Genomic DNA, 18,595 nt, shown 5'->3' with positions numbered 1-18,595 from the left:
TAGTGTACATTTGAAATAGTTTAGATTATTATTGTATTATTCTTGTTGAATTATTATTAGGAATTATTTTAATTTGAATTTTTATTTGAGTAATCTGAATTTCATTGTCAAAAATAATAATCTTTATGTTGTTTACTTGTCGCGATAACTTTACAAACATTGGCGTAGCGTCGAAAATGGAAATTGCCAAGATTATTTTTATCAGATAATCGACGACGATTAGATTTACTTAATGCTAACTTAACACACTGTTCTGTTTGTTATTATAATTATATTCCAAAAGTTGATCGTACTTACTCAATGAGAACAGCAGTTAGCTGTAGAATGGTCTTTAAGATAGTACGTTTTGGATATGATAAATAGTGTCATCACGTGCGTAATGAATGTGATAGCGATAATTTATACAGTTGCCCAGTTACATCAGAAACTGCATTTTGATATTCATCAAAAACAAGAAATATGAATTTTAACCGCTACGAGATCCATACATATATAATAAGATAATATATTATTCAAAAAATTTTCTCGCATGTGAGGCTTCGCGACGTTGACGTTCAAGTTTCACGGATGCCGTCAGAAATGTCACGAGGTCAGACAGACAGACTTCTTGAGATACGCATCGCGAAATTCTAATTATCGTAGAACTTAAAAAGTTCTCTCTAAATTCTTTGAAGTGGAGTCTTACTTTAAAGAGTGAAAATTAAATCAATCTTGAAAAAGAATGCAGACACCATTTTCAATCTTTAAGAGTGAAATTTCACTCTTCGGAGTAAGATTTGCTCTAAAAGTTTTAGAGAGTTAGAACTAGTTAGAATGGCCATCGATGAGGCATTGCAAGATGTCTAATCAATGATTTCCCATGCATTTCATTCCGCGAAGAAGATATGCGTGCATTAAGCAAATGGAACTTGATCTGCTTGAATATCAAACATCTGCGAATGTTATCCCTGTCGGTTCGAAGATTTCAATTTATAAATCTTAGTTTGATGTCTAAAATGATTTGACGTGTATAAATGAGGAAGATTCCAAGTTTTTTTTTTTTATAGACAGGTTTGGATCAGAGGCTTTCAATCCTTTCCCTGGTTACTGCCTTAACTGTGTGAGATCTTTCATTCATTCGAAACTATCTGATTTCGCATCGTTTTACGTAAATCGCACGTAGAACATTGGTTGTGTTCAGCAGAAAAAGCAGTTTTGCAAATGTTTTAAGATTCTTTAAAGTAGTTACATTATTAGATATTATAAAGAAGCAGTGATAATCCAATCCTTTGAGTTAAATTACATTTTGTTATTTTTAACTTTCATATGTGTCGAGATATAAATTAATCCATTTCTGTGGTTACTTTCAAAGTAAATATCGTCCATATTACGTATTTAGTAAATAATAAATTAAATTTAATTCATTTTCTTGAGTTAAATTGTTCAACTCCACTGTTTTAGTCAAATTAACAACATATTGGTAAGAACAGTGGCGACTTTATAGAAAGTTAAGAATAACTCAAATTGGATGTAATTTGATATTTTATGAGAATTTCACAATGAGATTTTAAAATTGAAGCTTAAGCCTCAAGCTGAAAGAAATTGATCAATTATAGTCGATTATTCTTCTCAGATTCGACTGCGATTGGTCAATTTCTTGCGTCTTAAGGCTTAAAAGCTTCAGTTTTACGCCTTAAAATTTCATTGCAGACGTTGTTTGAGATCTAGTTCAGAACCTTGCTTTAAGATTGTGAATCGTAAAGCCATAAGAAATTGACCAATACTCATAATCGATTATTCTTCTCACATTCGACTGTGATTGGTGAATTTCTTACGCCTTGAGCCCTTAAAGCTTTTAGACCCGATTGCACCAACGTTAGTTTGACTTTAAGCGAAGCTTAACATTCTTTCTTTCTTTTTTTAAAGTTGATAGAGAGAAAGGGAGCGAGTGTTAAGCCTCGCTTAAAATTAAAGTAACGTTAGCGCAATCGGGCTTTAAAGCATAAGTTTACGTCTTAAAATTACATTACAAACGTTGCTTAAGGTCTAGTCCAAAATCTTGCTTTAAGAGACCATAAGCCGTGAAGCCGTAAACAATTGACCAATACTCATAATCCATTATTCCCCTCACATTCGACTGTGATTGACCAATTTCTTATGCCTTTACGGTTTATGGCCACTTAGAGCAAGGTTCCAGACTAATATGATTGATTTTTATCCTTACTAGACCTATATATGAATATATAAATCAATCATAGTAAAGAATCTTACTACGTTGCAAAGTTATTTTTTCTAAACGCAACCATTGTCTCGTTTCGCGACGATAATATAATCATCCGCGAGCCTCTTCCGCGAACGTGTTGTGTCCTTCGCTTCGCAAAAGTCTTTTATAAAAGGAAATCTTCGAATCGCCATCTCGCAGTTTCGCGCGACTTTCTAGCGCAAGTTTCACACCTACGCGTGTGAAAACGCCCGCGTGTTAATCACGCTTCCAAAAGTCGTTAAAGCCGCTCGGTCACCGACGCCAATTATTAGATCATCGAGGTGATTAGATCATCGTAATTCGCTTATAGCTAGTTGCGTTCATCATGTCCGCCTCTGCGTTCGTTATACCGGTATAGCCATTAAAGAAAAAAAAAGCTATCTCCCTTTTTTTCCGAGTATTATACTGTTGATGTGGCACGATAATCATAAAAAGATCGTGTAGCAGCTATAATTATTGCACCGTGATTTAGGAAATTAATCTTTCAACTGCGACACATTAAATAATTTCTCTTTTGATATTGCCAAGAGAAAGACAAATGATAAAGTGCTCTGTAATTTACGACATATCATTTAAATTATTTCCATACGATTGACGCAGAAATAATTTAAAAAAATCTTAATTAATCCTTTATTTAAAATAATCGATCTTATAATTAGACATGATGAATTATAAAACTTAATGTAATAATTATAGAGATACCGAAAGTCCATTAAGATATAAATTATTCGCTTCGATATGATACGTATCAATATCGCTTCGATATCCGGTATCAACAAGTGAGATTGAACGGACCAGTTCAAGTATCAACCGGAATTATATATATATATATATAAAAATAGAAGATACATGTGTGTCCATTTAATGCTGATGAACTGGGCATTTTTGTTATTATTTTATTGATTTATTACATTGATTCTTAAACCTGTTTGACACTTTTAACACTTTTATAAGATTCGATTGGGATTATTCCGCGATATGAATAAACACAGGAAGAGACAGCCTACGGTCGGAACCGAAGTATATCGTCTACATCGCAATTTGGGAACTCAGGAGGAGCGAGTACATTCGTACCGTCGAGTACACGTCGGCACCGAAGCAGATCGGTGAAAGCACATGGTACCACGCATGTCGCGAGTTTCAAGTCGGCGGATTTTGCAATGCGCAACCGATCCGTATGTCGAGATAGAAATCCACGGTTCCGCATCGAGACACCCGCGCCGCAATCTTTCAAATACCACGTACAATATTTTTGTCACGTGAAGAAATAATTCGACGTTTTGAAAAAGTAACACGTATAAAAAGATAGTGGGATTTACTCGTTCCTCGGCAGTTAATGTCACTAAATGGACACCCTCGGGTGAAGAAATATCGGTTAATGGACAGTTAGCTTCGTTGACGGTACGTTTGCGCAATTAAGGATTATTTTAAAGCCTTGCCGGAGTTTAGTATTTCAATGCTTTTGACTCTATTGTTTGTGTGCTCCTCAGCTTGAGCGTCTTTCAAATTCGTTCTATATAGATTGCGAAACTCACTCGGTGAGTGTCAGCTCGTTTGGCGAGTTTTCACAAGTTTCAGGAACACACATTCACTTGAGAAATAAAGGATCGTTGAATATTAAATTATTAAAATATTTTGGGATCGCGCGAGAATTAATTGCGAAAAGTCATTAGTCGGAGCGTTCTAATGTAGCTTCGAAGTAATGCGGTATATTCACGTTCGACGTAGAAAAGTTCAGAGAATGAGTTTATTTTCTCATCGAAGCGCTTGTTCTCCATGTAACTAACTACGTAACTAACCGGGAATATTGCATCGTCTTTTGTACTCGCGTTTATTTACCCGCAGGATAATTGTGCGTAGAATGAAGCGCGCCATTCTGCGCCAGGAAGATCCTAGAAAGTGGTCGAATTGATAAAAAGCCGCACTTTCTACACGTCTGTGTTACACGTATCGTGACTTTTTCAATTCGTTACCGTTACAACGTGGATAATTCAACAAAAATCCTTCGACTTTTCGTTGACCTTTTATCCTATTGTTGCCTACGTGCATTTAAACGCATATATGCACGGAAAGTACGACGGTTTTGTTGAAATATCTCAAACTTTAGGTAGATACAAATTTGAATACAATTTTATTGTGATCAAAATAATTATGTAGAAAATTCAAGCACGATGAGCACTGCTGGAAAAAGTTTTAACATTTTAACAATCTGCTTGAGCGTCCTATGTAATTATTTTGATAGCCTAACAAAATAGCTAAGTTTTTAAATGTTTTAACAAAACCGTCTTCTTGTGCATATATTTTTACAATTAATAATCATGTTTCGATAATCTTTACGATTAATACTCATGTTTCGGTTTACTATTCATTGAAAACAATGATCTTGCAGTTATAGCGAACATTATCTATGAAAAATTACACGGGGAAAGAACGATTTTACTAAAGAAAAATTTAGTTATAAACAGATCTGAAAATAATTTTGTTGGATTATTAAAATTATTATGTGAGACGTTTAAACTGATTGCTAGAATGTCAAAATCTTTTGCAGCATTGTTTATCATGCTTAAAATTATTTCTTTGAAATTTTTTTGATGGTTTAACAAAATTATTTTCAGACCTATATTTAGCTAAATTTTTAGATTCTTCAGCAGAATTGCTTTTTCCATGTAACTAAAAAAATAAATAATTAGAAAGCACTACGGTATGGGATACGTTTTATATCTAATCAATATAGATGACAAAGACAGAATTTATATTTGAATCACTTGTCAAATTTATCAAGAAAGTCTCTTTGTAACGTTGAATCAGATGATAAAAGTGATTCTTATTTAGCAATGATTGATGTTTGATTATGAGACCTAAATTTTTTGCATCGTTAGAATATTGTGTTATAAATTCTATGCGTATGATATATAATTTTCTACTAGATACAAAAAATAGCGATAATACTAGCTGATGCAGCAAAATATTTTTTTGTATGGTTAATGATTGCTTGATGTGACTTCTATAAAACGAGATTTATTTTCCAGCTACTTTATATCCATATTTAAAGAAACATCAGGATTACGTATCGTAAAGCTACAGATTTTTCAAGATTGCAGATTCTTCGCTTTCTCTTTTCAGAAGATTAATTTCAGAACGGTTTAAAATTTCGTCTGCATTATAAGTATCGTTTGAAGCGATTTGTACGGATGGAATTCACTTCGACATGAATTCTTATTTCTCGAAAGGAAGTTTCAATTTCGCGTCTTATCTAGACACTAAAACGGCGCGATTGGCCTTCTAGACAGACGCGATTTCCGGTAGTTCAGTTTCGCGGCTGTTCTCGTGATATCGAGACGTTATATAACCAAAATATCGCGGCACTGCATGTAAAACGGCGTTTTCTTTCTTGTATATATTACTTAAAAGATGCATACGCGGCTCTCTCCGATTCGAGATACCGATTTCCTTATCGCAGTGTTTGACAAATACGACTGATAACGGAATTGAACGTGTCCTCCTTCGTGCTGAGCAATCGTCGTTGACATTACGATTTGTTATATGCGAATGGTATTCGTGTCATAAACTTAAAAAATGATATTATTTGTTCTTATCAGCTTATGCTTACAAAAAGAATGAGAATACCGGAAATAGTATGTTGTCTCTCGAGTTTTTCACGCGAGCAATGACAACAATCGTGCGAGCCGTTTAATGTTCTTTGCGCTTTTTCCATATACTATTGGAAGTATACTTAACTCTTAGTACGATTGAGTCATTCCTGCACATTTCTTCGAAAAATTAGGAGCATTATAATTAATAATATTATAACGAATTATTTAACGCTATTATAACATTTATATATTATATCGTTTTAAATACGCAACCTTACACACAGAAAAATATCATTCTACTGCTAAAAAAAGTGATTACTCAATTTATTTCCTTTCTTTTGAATAATTATCTTATCTTTAACAAAGAGTATTTTCTTGAGAATAATCGTAAAATATATTTATTATAAATTTTAGAAAAACTTATTATTGTGTACTCAACAAGAATTTATTTTCTTTTGAAGAATATTATAAAATTGATCGAAGAAGCGACTTCATATAATAAGCAAATCTAATTTGTTTTAATTTAATCATTTTGATTCAAGTATTAAATTTACTTTAGGATTCAGAAAATATATTTTGAATAAATTTGATGCTTGTGATGACAGATTGCGGAACTTTTGAAATATTTGAAACAAGTAAATATTGCTTATGTAGATATAGGTAATAAGTATTTTTCTGTATATCGTATCTGTACATCGTATATAATTATCGAAAAATCGCTTGAGAATTAAAAAGAATGAGTGCATAGTAGTTCCATACATCACAGATTATTCCAACAATATTACAATATTTTAGCAATGTTACAGCAACATTGTTGCAAGTTCTGTATTGTATAAGATATATTATATTATTTGATTACACGTAATATTGTTGGAAAGTTGTGCAGTGTTGCTAAAACACTGAATAAAGTAATCTGGATATATAATAAGATTGTTTTTTCCATAATCTTTATATCTAATATGTCAAATCTAAGAATCGTTTTTATCACGCCGTCGACGCATACTTTGAACGTTCGAGAAATGTCACTGATTCCGTTTCTTATGTTTTGTAGGTGAAGCCCCAGCATGGCCAGCAGATGACTGTTAGCCGAGCCGATGCTCGTACTCGACTCTAATATGAGCGAAGTGGTGGCAGTGACGCCGACTGGTGGACCTACGCGCCAGGAAAGCGTGACACACATCAAACGGCACAAACTGGCCAGCTGTAATGTTCCTCTCGTGCACGGTCGGCCGAATCCGTCGATCAGTCCACGCAGCAGACTGACCACGCATCAACGAAACCACAGTTTGGACTTCAGGTATCTGTTTTCGATCCCGTGAATACTCGGCGAGATCGTTCCGCGACACACGCGCGAGCTATTTGCGACGCGTCTGGCGCTCGCCTCCGACATTTCCTGGCACTTGTTGAATAAAAGCGATCGTAAATTTGCCTCGATGTATGCGATCGACGCCACGGCGTCCGCGACGTCGGAATTGACGATACGAGTGGAAGTTACGTCGCATATAAAACGGAGGAATACAAGTCGAGATATTTAAATTGGCAGCGATCGACGGCGACAGCGTCATCAATATTAATAATCACCGCAACGAATAATCGCAATCACGCGCGACACTGTTGTATCTATTTTTCTCATTGGCACTTCGCACTTTCGCAGTCGCCAACTGGAAACTGGAACTAGTCATTGTTTTGGTGCAATTCTTTTTAGTTCGGAAAAATAATCTTACCGAAGAATAAATATGTATCTATATAAGAAAAGTTTAAGTGTTACTTATTAAAAAAATGGTTTAACATTCTAATACATAACATAGATGATAAAATATAAGTTGCTCTTTTGCAACGGAAAAAAGAAGAAAAATTATTTAAACGCAAAAATACAGTGTTTAAGGCATTAAGAAGCAACAAAGAACAGTGATATTACAATATTAATGTGAGTGATAGTAATATTACAATATTAAGGATATTATCAAATTGTATATTTGTAGAATGAAATAGAGAATAGGCTATAAGAAGAATATATTGCTTTGTGATAAGATAGAGAAGTTAAATATATATATATACATATATGTATATATATATATATATATATATTAATTATATAAATCGTCATATATATAGAAAACATATTTCTATAAAAATTTAAAACATTTTGTATTTTTATCTTCTTTTTTATTTGTACTAAAAAATCAAAAATACATTTGCAAAATTCGAAGTAATCTATACACTACTATACAGCATATTCGAGGAAATGGCAATGCATAGACTATTAATCATAAAGTTATACATCTTGTTATTCCTAGATCAATGGGTATCCTATTACCGCCGGTGCCTCAGGCGACCGCAACGACGCTGACACACCATCATAGAAATCGGAGTTTGGACTCCGCTCTGCAACGGATCCCAGAAGTGGACGTTACTCCGAGTCCGGAATGCGAGAATCCCGCGCCTTCATCAGTTTCTAAGACGACAACGGTATCATCGTCATCCTCGGGATCATGTGGAAAGAGCGCGCGCACTGCGCGGGAACGCGAAGATCTGGCCAGTCTCGGTTCCGACGACTCCGGTATTCTCTGTGGCTCTGACAGCGGCTCGAGCGACGCTACGAACGCATCCGCTACCCGCGAATCCAGCGTGGATCATCTGCATAGCCGTGAGAGCCTCGACTCATCCGTGTCGCAGCCGGGTGACGTATATTCGGTCGATGCGGTGGACGGTATGGAGAACAGTGCCGGTGTAGTGTCAGTGTCAATGTCAATGTCAGTGCCAGTGTCACCTGTAGAACTGTCCACGCGTCTTAGTGACAGTCCAGCGTCTCCTGTATCCCCCGAGAACGAGAGCAACGGTGATCGTTCTCGGTGCGAGGACGCGAACGATGGTAAATGTTGCTCGAAGGAACCGCGACCAAACGTGAGTGTGCGAGAACGTGACAGTGGCGATCAACATAACTATCAGGAATGCGACGATATTTATCAAGGCGCTATGCAAGTGTCGTCATCACCGTCCGTGGCCGATACGAGCCAGAACGAATTAGCCGGAGCGGCCATGACCCTCTGTTGCGGCACGACTGCAACGCAGCAGCAAGAAGTTGAGACGGTGAAAAAGCAATCGGACATCGTCCGTCGACAAAAACAAGAGACGAAGCAACCGAAACCTTCCGAAGGCTGTCTGCTGCGACTCTTCGAGAGTCAGATATTTGACATGTCCATGGCTATATCTTATCTGTTCAATTCCAAAGAACCCGGCGTTCAGAGTTATCTAGGTATAATAAACATCAGGAAAAAAATGTTTTACGTATCATATTCGAATAATGTTATTTTCATCACATGTAACTTTCCAAATATCGTTTTTGTGAAATAAAATTTTTTTAATGCAACATGTTGACGGTAAATATGACATGTGATATATTACAGGTAACAAGATGTTCAGCTTTCCGGATAACGACGTGGACTTTTATTTACCACAGTTAGTTGTAATGTACATACAACTTCACGATGTAACAGAAGTCCTTTATCCATATCTTGTTCATAGGTAAATAGGATTCTTAGAAGATCGCTTGATTACTTATTTTATAAATCGTGACGTTATGATTCGGATGGATTGAAATTAAACGAATTGCTTTGCAGATGTAGACAGTCGGCAGATTTCTCATTAAAGTGTGCTTGGCTGCTAGACGCTTACAGTTCTGATGCTCATTTGCCATCAAAGAAAAAGTCTCATGGGACCAAGTTGAAAAATCTTATCCTGTCAGATGAACTCAGGTAAGATTAATAAATAGAAAACAATGCAAAACTTTTGTATTTTGGAAATGTTGATAGATTGATGTTTCAGGAATAATTGTATGTGAATTTGAAGCAGATTTATTTCTATGTGTAATGTTTTAGGCCAAAGGGAAATGAGGGTCGAAAGCAGCGTGTTGCTGGATTGCAAGTTCCTGCGCCATCACCATTGCCCTCGACGCAAACCCTTACGTCGCCGAATAAGAAAACTCACCAAAGATCTCAGTCCGACGCTACTGGATTGTTCCAGACTATACGCCGTAGTCATTCCGGTAATTATTTAAATTAAAACGATTTGCATTTTAAATCAATAAATTATGTGTCATGTATGTGAATTTTCATACTGTGTGATCATTCAATATTCTTCAAAAGGTATAATAAATAAAGTAAGTCTTGGGGACCTGAGCTCTGGTCGAGCGTTTGACAACGGCTGTACCTGCTTCTATTCCTGCCAAGGTGTGGTGAACGATTTGCGAGGCCAAAAAACTGATTGTTTTTGCAACGTGAGTTATTATCTTGTACGAAAGTAGCAAACATTGTACTTGAAGCTTTAACCTGAATCTTGTATGTCTTATAGGCACCTCGACTCGCGCCAGAACTCGAATTTATTCAAGCTCTAATATCAATTGGTAAATTGCTCGGGACTATCCCAACAAAGGAAAGTAAAACCGTTCAATTAGTGGCAGAGCTCAATACGCTTAATTTGAATCTCCCTGCGAGGGTGTGGCTTCCTCTGCACAGTACGATACCGCATCATATCGTACGAGTTCCGCCACAGTACGCCGCCGTTCTTAATAGCAAAGATAAGGTGCAGATATTTCGTTTTACTTTCTCAGCACTACTGTGAAATTTGTCATTTGAATATCGATTTCTATGTTGATACTATTTTAGGCACCTTATATAATATACGTGGAAGTATTAGAGGTGGAGGATTTATATACATCGCCCGTGCCGACGAAAATAATGGGCAGCTCGTTAAGGCATACTAAGTCTGAGGAGAACTTAACAGGCGGCGAACAATCTAACATATCCACTTCAGACAGTCAACAGAACTCGGCGGTACGACAAACCCCTGTAAAAAATGTCTCGCCTTATTCTGTTAGAAATGTAGATGTGGCATTTAATTTTCCCGATGACGATCCTAATGATTGTTGGAGTCAGGAAGACGACGAGATCACACAGCAGGTATATATCTTATTCGAGTGACCTTATATATCTCTTTAATTATAATTTATATTTTAATTTTTCCATTTATTCAGTATTTACAGCTTCGTAAACCAAAAGATCGGGATACCATATCGCAACTGAGTCAAGAATCGTCCGATAGCAGGGAACCAATCTTTGTACCGGGCGACATCAAAAGAAGATTAAGCGAAATGGCAGCTACGCCAAGCGCAACTTTCAGTCATGATCCCGAGGATCCATCGGCAGCGGTTCTCAAGGAGCCATGGGAGCAGAAGCAACGACGCATAAGAGCTTCCAGTCCGTACGGACACTTGGCATCTTGGAGATTACTCGCGGTTATCGTAAAATGCGGTGATGATCTCAGACAAGAACTTCTCGCCTCACAGTTGCTTTCAATGTTGCAAAAGATTTGGCAAGACGAGCAAGTGCCCCTTTGGGTACGACCATATAAGTAAGTGCGAGTTACTATTGGAAATTTTCGTCTTGTGAAAAAAGTTAATTGTTCTTCTCTCTTATTGAGGAAATAATTATTAACTGATATATAATTCGTTAATATATTGAAATTATATAATGATATTCGATGATTCTGCTCTTGAATGACAATTTGATTTTTTGTTACAGAATATTATGTCTGTCGAACGACAGTGGTCTGATTGAACCTATCCTGAACACCGTTTCACTCCACCAAGTAAAGAAGCAGTGCCAATTAACACTTTTCCAATATTTCGAACGAGAGTTCGGCCCTTTTACCTCAGAGACGTTCCGTATGGCGCAGAGAAATTTTATTCAGAGCTGTGCTGCGTATTGCCTCGTCAGCTATCTTATTCAAGTAAAAGATCGTCATAATGGCAATATTTTGCTGCACAGCGATGGTCATCTAATCCACATAGATTTCGGATTCATTTTGTCAACTTCACCGCGAAATCTCGGCTTCGAAACTAGCCCATTTAAACTGACGCCGGAATTTGTCGAGGTGATGGGTGGCAATCAGTCCAAGCTCTTCGAGGAATTTAAGAGCCTCATTCTTCAAGGCTTAATTGCGGCGCGGAAGCACATGGAGAAAATAGTTAACCTCGTTGAGATTATGTTGTCGGGTAAGTGATAGAGACCGTTCGTACTGATCGTTCACACATTTGTTCGCGTGTACTTTCAACCCGCATATTTCAATGGGTTTTATTGATTTTTTCCCGCAGGCTCTCAGCTTCCATGTTTCCGCAGTGGTGGAGCGGCAACTGTTCAAGGTCTCAAGAATAGATTCCACCTCACGTTAACGGAGGATCAGTTGCGTCGACATGTTGAGGATTTAGTCGAAGGCAGCATTCACTCGTGGTCCACTAAACTCTATGATCGATATCAATATTTTGCAAACGGTACTCTTTAATATCAAGATTAACCAATCTTCTCTGTCTATCACGTTTCGGTTAAAACTCTTTCGTGAGATAAAAAGGAAGGACATCAATATGTATTGTGGTATTTCTTCCACAATTTTTACATCTATTTAATAACTCTGTTGACCAATCGGCAGTTGCGTGCCGGCCAGGAAGCATATAGTCAATCTATCGTGTCGGGTAATTTGTTCCGTATATTCGCAAGTTATGATAAAAATACAGTAACATAAAAAAGATTTGATTTAATTATGTATTGCTGTTTATTGTAATTGGCGTTAGAGATATTTTCTCAATTTTTCGATAAACATATTTGCTTAAATTATGTAAATAAAGACTTATGATTTTGCGTATATAATAATTGCACGATAGCGGGGAAAAAGGCAGAAAGCTTTTTCTGGGCACGTGAGCTGAAATTTCGGTTGGACAACGCTGTTTTCTAGCATTCCACAAGCACAAATGACGTTTTAGAGTGGAAAAACCGCTTTCCTCTTGAACATGTAGATAGCCTCGATTAGGCTAAACGTATAGAATTCGAATAGATTGCTATTCTTTGAGTTTGACGTTATTCCTTGCTTTCGTGGTGGGCAAGAACGATACGAAATATTTTTAGCAGAATTCAAAGCGATCTCGATGTTTGATAAATTAAGAAACTTCGCTATATGAATATCTTAAGAGAACATGAACTTAGTTGAAGGGTGTGAGCGCGCTTCGTTGAAAGTTAAAAATATTTATCGTCGTTTGAGAAATTAGGTGATGAAAGAAGGAAATGATCTATGAGAATTTTGGTATCCAGTTGATTACATATATCCATTATATATAACGTTTTTTGTTCGATACATTAAGACTGCTGTTATTTACGTATGCCTCGATTGACAAATTGCGAATTAGCTATCGCCGCAGCGCAGACGTGACGTCATTGACTGAGGGCGTTGGACTGCTAAATCGAGTGAAGCTTATATAAAGCGTAATTTGTTAAAGGTGCCTTATTTGTGTAGAGGAACGTGGAGACGATCAAACCTAGACACAGTGAAGTGACGTGTTAACGTGGCAATCTTAGCGTGGAGCTGATTGGGCGTGAAGCGGACAATCTGTAATTTGTATATATAGCAAAGAAAAAAAAATGGAGAGAAACATCGCGTGGACTTTCGTAGATAATTCGCGGCAATAAAAAGAGCCTACTAAACGGTAGGGCAAAATCAGCGAATTTCCATCCCCGGGGAATTCTAACGTAATTTTAGCAAGTGCGCGAGAAGGCTACGTACAAAACATAGGCTCGGACATTAGTGGGAGGCGAATACTCAAAATATTTCCTATTTCGTAGATTAGTAATTCTTCGATAAATACATCTAATTGTACACGCGGTATGAAATTAAGGACTAAGCATTATACTACAGCGAATCTTAAGGATCACATTTGAAAGTTTTTACATGTTCTTATATTACGTAAACATTCATTCCCCCTTCCCTCTCCCTTCCTTTCCCATAGCTGTGAATGCGAGAAGCGCAGTAGCTGTGTATGGAGGATAATTAATTTAATTGTAATTCCTCGCGTGACGTTTTACGTACATATGTCCGTTTAAGTAAATTATATAGATATATATAGATAAACTATAAAGAGATATTGTACATATATATGAAATGACAAATTTTATCTCACCTTATTATACTATATCAGTTAAGAATTTAATCGAGAATGAATGTTTTCGAAACAAAATCAAAGTTACGGCTGGAGCCAGCCCGGAGTACCAGAGAGACCTGGGCCCTCTGACTTCCAAGTGTCTTATATCTTTCTCTCTCGCTCCCGCTGTCTCTTCTTCTCTATCATAACCGTCTCACAATAGACAGGCAGACCAGAAATCGGATACGGATCGGATTATAGGATGATTGAGAGAATGCGAAACTAATCCGTCGACACTTGTGACACGTTGGTGGTCTTTTATTTTTGGTTTCGGCGGGCTCTCGTAAAAATTGTATAATATATTATACGTGTAATTACGTGAAGAATATTAACATTCTCGTTGTTATATGCTGTGTAAGAATGATTGCGCAAGGATATGCGAAAGGATTATTAATCCTTTCACCCTTGGTCGATTGAACGTGGCCGAACTTACTTCCTGTTCTATCGACACGTGAAATGTTAAGATCTCTGATTTGCCTTGATCTTTCACCTCATTACAAGCTATTGGTAATATCCATCATTGAATAAATATGAATGCGATAAAACAAAGAAAATTTATTTAGCACCCAACTGCCACTTCGCATAAATTTGTATAACCGCATATCAGTATTAGTGATGTAATGATTGATCGATGATACATCTTTCCTCATATTTTATATAATAATATATTATATAATATATATATATATATATATACATATATTATACAATATATCGATATTATACATAATCTAGAAATATTTCGTATTTTATACATATATATATATTACTAATTTATATATATATTATATATACGCGTAACGAAAACGTTACTGCTTAAAATTCTTATTACTGTTATACTCATTGTCCGTTGTTTCGAGTTCAGATTCGAACTTAACGGTATATAAACACATAATCGTCGCTACAAGATATCAGTACGGTATCAGTCACGACAAAAATTGTAAATTGGAACTTTTACACATTTACGCGTACATACCTCATAAAGACGCCTACAATAAAAATAAAGCAATAAGTATGTCGCAAGTATCACAATAAGTCCTTATATTAATGGAGATCGTATGGAAATACAGCCTTATATTCTAGAGAGTTGCTGCAATAAGTTAGAGGGCAAGATAGCTAGTTTGTCAAGAAGATAATAAAACGGATGGGAGAACCAGGCAAGCATCGAACGGGCGACTACGCCCATGGTGTCCGGATATTGATGAGTCAACAGAGCCAATAGTGCAGTGAACGAGCACAGACCGGCGGTAAAAAGAATGAAGAAGGGTAGTTCCTTCTTCGGATAGACACTGACATCGTGGAACGATGGCAGGAGTTCTCGGTCGGCGCATTCAGTACACGTTGGATACGGATAAAACAGATGCCCACGTTCAAGTGGATAAGGTAACATCCTGAACGTGCCCTCCCAAGTACAGTGGAGTAAATTTAAAGCACCCTCTATCTGCTTCCAATGTGCCAGATGGAAGAACGCGTACGCAATCGCTTCGGAGTCACCACGTTTCAGCACATGCTCAGGAGGCAAGATGAGCGGCTTCATTTCCAGGAGATACTTGGGTACATGAGGATTGAATTCTACGGCCCGATGGATCGCCTCCACCGCCGACATCTCGGCGGTGGTCAGACCGCGTTTGCTAGCAATATCGGGTGAAAACTTGTCTGCCACTAGACGGGCCTTCAGCAACGCCGCTGTGTAGCAAATGGTTGCCGACTTGGGCAGGCTGATATCATCATACTTGGCTAGAACAGCTTGTACATCCGCGTATGCTTGCATCTCCAATAGAGTCTCGATCAAATTCTCGTGGATATTCAATACATTCATGATGGGCGGTACCTCCTTTGTGAGATCACGAAACATCTTCACAGCCTCCTTAAGTTTTCCTAACTTTCTCGCGCACATTGCTAGTCTTCTTTTGATATAAATCAATACATTCGTATCTCTTCTGTGTATTGCCTCAGCTATGGATCCCTGGTGTTGCGTATTCTGCGATTTCCTGTAATTATTTTCAGCCACTTTCAAAGCTTGTTTCAGGATCTTCTCCGCCTCGATGATAGTAGTGGCCTCTTCCTCCGCGAGAAGAATATAAGCTGGTGCACAATCGGGATTACGATCGAGAGCACTGTGTGCCGCTTGTATCCTCACTACTGGATTGCGCTCTCTCCAAGCTGTTTGCATGATCTCGTATTCTGCTTTACCTATAAGAGAAGAATTGATTAGCTCAGTATCTCTCAAAATATCTTATATCTAAGATCAAAAGGACAGAATTAATCTCTAATTGACCAAACATCTTGAAATTAATAATAAACATTTTTAACTTGTGGCACTTTCTAACAAGAGATACAGAAGACTATTCTTTTTATGCAGTTCATCTGTTCTCTTTTTTTTCTTCAATATAAAGAGAAAAGGAAGAAAGAAGAATCATGGAAAAAGTTCAGCTAACAAAAATGGACCTAGTATAAGATAATCTTTGTGATTACATTTCATCTTTGTTTAACATTGGCAAACACAAGGAAGTAATAAGTCATACTGTATTATACTGTTTAAGTTGAACCTCTTACATAGTTTATATCTTTACTCTTTTCTTTTTCTTCAACGTAGAGGGAAAAGGAAGAAAAATAAACAGTGCAAGAAGTTTAGCTAAAAAGAATAGACCTTAAATTTGTTTTTTGTTGGAAAGCATCCCTACTAACAGATATTTAAATTTTTCATACAGATTATATTATAATTAAAATAATTATACTTAACACAGAATATCAACAACCGATATTTCTGTGTTTTTTAGTGTTTTTTTTTTAAATAAAATAAGGTATGTAAAGGCAAATAAGGTATGTACATTCGGATCGTACCAGTATCACCTTCACAGGTAAAGAATGTCTGATGATCCTGTGCAGACAAGTTCATGTCATAATATGTGAGAGGCTCTTTGTTAGTGGCCCAATAAAATCTTTGATATTCTGCGCCTCTGAAGAGATTAATCGGATTGCGCCAGACCTTACACTCGGGTACGTTCTGGTGATTGGAGGAGCCTCCTGAGTTGCTGAGGCTTGTACCATTGCCATCGTTAGCATTGTCACCTCCGCCGATCCACGGCGAGATGTGGTTCAGTGACACTTGCTCGATGAACGAAGTACCATACTTCCTGAAGTACCACCATTCAAAGATAAGAATCAGGCCGGAGATGAGGGACGACGTACCGGTGAGGGCGACGTAGAATTTTGGGGTTAGAGTATTCAGGAGCAATGTCGAGTCCCACATGCTGGTGAATAGCAGTGCCATTTGTGCTCGCTCGAGAGAAAGGGCTCCGCGTTAGTTACTATTTAGCGATGACTAGTCGTCGCTTTCCCGCCACGGTCGTCGCGAGACACTAGTGTTCACCGCTGTTTACCACACGGCGCGCGACATCCGGAACACGACGACTAACAGCAAGACTCTACGCGAACTCTCCTGTCGTGCCGCTAACGTATCCAATCTCGTCCGTATGCAAAACTCGTGTCGTACGCTGAAGAGAAAATTGTTAGACGATCAACGGTTATTCGATTCGGACTTTAGGCATCGTCGCGCGTCTCCTCCACAGTCCTCCACAGTTCTCCTGGCGTCTCCCGGCGTGTAGTAAATATTTTCGACCGATATTGATGTCAATGCTGACAACATCCCACGATCTCATACGAAACGGTTAAATTCTTCCTCGGTCGATAAGGGATAAAATCAAAAGAAAAAATCGCTGCAAGATGTCGAATCGCGTTGATTGATAAAGGAGAAATTATCAAGTTTCTTATTATTGTTGCTGATTATTTAATTGCATCCAATGGTAATAGATGGCAACGTAATTTTATTATATTCGCTTTGCATTTGTTTATTCGTCACTAGATGGAGTTAGATGGTCAATCAACTAGTGATCACTTTTTATCTTTTTTTTTTTCATGGGCAATAAAACAAATTTTTTATATATTAATATAAACAATTATTTATTTATTTAAATTAATTAAATTAAATTAATTGACAAAATTTTAAAAATTTCTTTTTTAATATTTTTTTTTTTTTTAATAAAAAGCATGATAAAAAATCTCTTAATTATTTTTATTCTAAAATAAAAAAAATTTTAACACCTTCCCTTTCAGTACAGAACTTTCTAACATAATAAATTATGGAAGATCTTGCTTCCTAAAAATTCTCAGAATCGCCAAAATAAATTCGATTTTGATCTTGAAAAATTCTAAAATTCCATTTTCAAAGAAATAATCTGATTATCGTGAAGGTATTTAGTATTTCTGAATTTGCCTGTATCCTGAAAATATCAAATTTGAAAGAATAATTATTATTATCATAAAAGAGGATCTATAATGTCACAGAGTCATAATCAGAGCTTGAAAGTTAATTTGGAAATAATTGTTTGTAATAATTGTAATCAGAATTTGAAGGTCAGTAATAATTGTTTAAGTATGTAGCACTGATAAGTTTCAAATAAAGCAAAACTGGAAATTTGATGTGATATTTACTTTGCAATTAAAAACTAAGACAGAGTTTTATGATAATCAACTATTATTTTTTATATAATTTCTATTCGCTATATTAAATTCACTATTCTGAATCTTTTATTTAAGATTATTCAGATTCGAATAAAGCATTATGAAAAAATTATCTCATAAGTCAAATTTCATAAAAATTGAGCAAGCAATTTATAATTAAAATGAAAGAGGGTTTTATATATATATATATATATACGCGGGTGAGTGTGTATG

At 36.7% G+C, this 18,595-nt stretch overlaps 2 protein-coding genes across 4 annotated transcripts in view; one reads left to right on the top strand and one right to left on the bottom strand.

The window, feature by feature from the left end:
• The window catches only part of LOC108747817 (phosphatidylinositol 4-kinase beta), a 15,742-nt gene extending 2,448 nt beyond the window's left edge, over positions 1-13,294 (top strand). For 2 of the 3 annotated variants that reach the window (XM_018485636.1, XM_018485637.1), the window contains exons 2-12: positions 6,887-7,132; positions 8,133-9,091; positions 9,243-9,360; positions 9,456-9,590; positions 9,714-9,880; positions 9,981-10,111; positions 10,186-10,416; positions 10,500-10,793; positions 10,868-11,244; positions 11,415-11,887; positions 11,987-13,294. In XM_018485636.1, coding sequence (XP_018341138.1) covers positions 6,930-7,132; positions 8,133-9,091; positions 9,243-9,360; positions 9,456-9,590; positions 9,714-9,880; positions 9,981-10,111; positions 10,186-10,416; positions 10,500-10,793; positions 10,868-11,244; positions 11,415-11,887; positions 11,987-12,174 — 3,276 coding nt within the window. In that variant the 5' untranslated portion in view covers positions 6,887-6,929 and the 3' untranslated portion in view covers positions 12,175-13,294. The other variant, XM_018485638.1, reaches the window with a different exon arrangement.
• Positions 13,295-14,695: 1,401 nt separating this feature from the next.
• LOC108747606 (protein ST7 homolog) lies at positions 14,696-17,512 on the bottom strand. The gene is made up of 2 exons (XM_018485177.1): positions 16,703-17,512; positions 14,696-16,051 (listed from the first exon to the last, which is right to left on the bottom strand). Exons 1-2 carry the CDS (start codon positions 17,130-17,132, stop codon positions 14,931-14,933), a joined length of 1,551 nt encoding a protein of 516 aa, XP_018340679.1. The 5' UTR covers positions 17,133-17,512; the 3' UTR covers positions 14,696-14,930.
• Between the last annotated feature and the right edge of the window lie 1,083 nt (positions 17,513-18,595).

The sequence above is a fragment of the Trachymyrmex septentrionalis genome, unplaced genomic scaffold (assembly GCF_001594115.1).
Source record: "Trachymyrmex septentrionalis isolate Tsep2-gDNA-1 unplaced genomic scaffold, Tsep1.0 scaffold20, whole genome shotgun sequence".
In the NCBI taxonomy this organism is placed as follows: domain Eukaryota; kingdom Metazoa; phylum Arthropoda; class Insecta; order Hymenoptera; family Formicidae; genus Trachymyrmex; species Trachymyrmex septentrionalis.
Note: the sequence above shows the minus strand (reverse complement) of the source record. Positions and strands in the feature narration are given on the sequence as shown.

Bases quoted from the DNA above. Each gene is read 5' to 3' on its own strand.
- LOC108747606 (XM_018485177.1), bottom strand. From the start codon at position 17,132: ATGGCACTGCTATTCACCAGCATGTGGGACTCGACATTGCTCCTGAAT. The intron at 16,052-16,702 runs GTACGATCCGAA...CTTCTCTTATAG, and splicing joins TACCTGTGAAGGTGATACTG to GTAAAGCAGAATACGAGATC.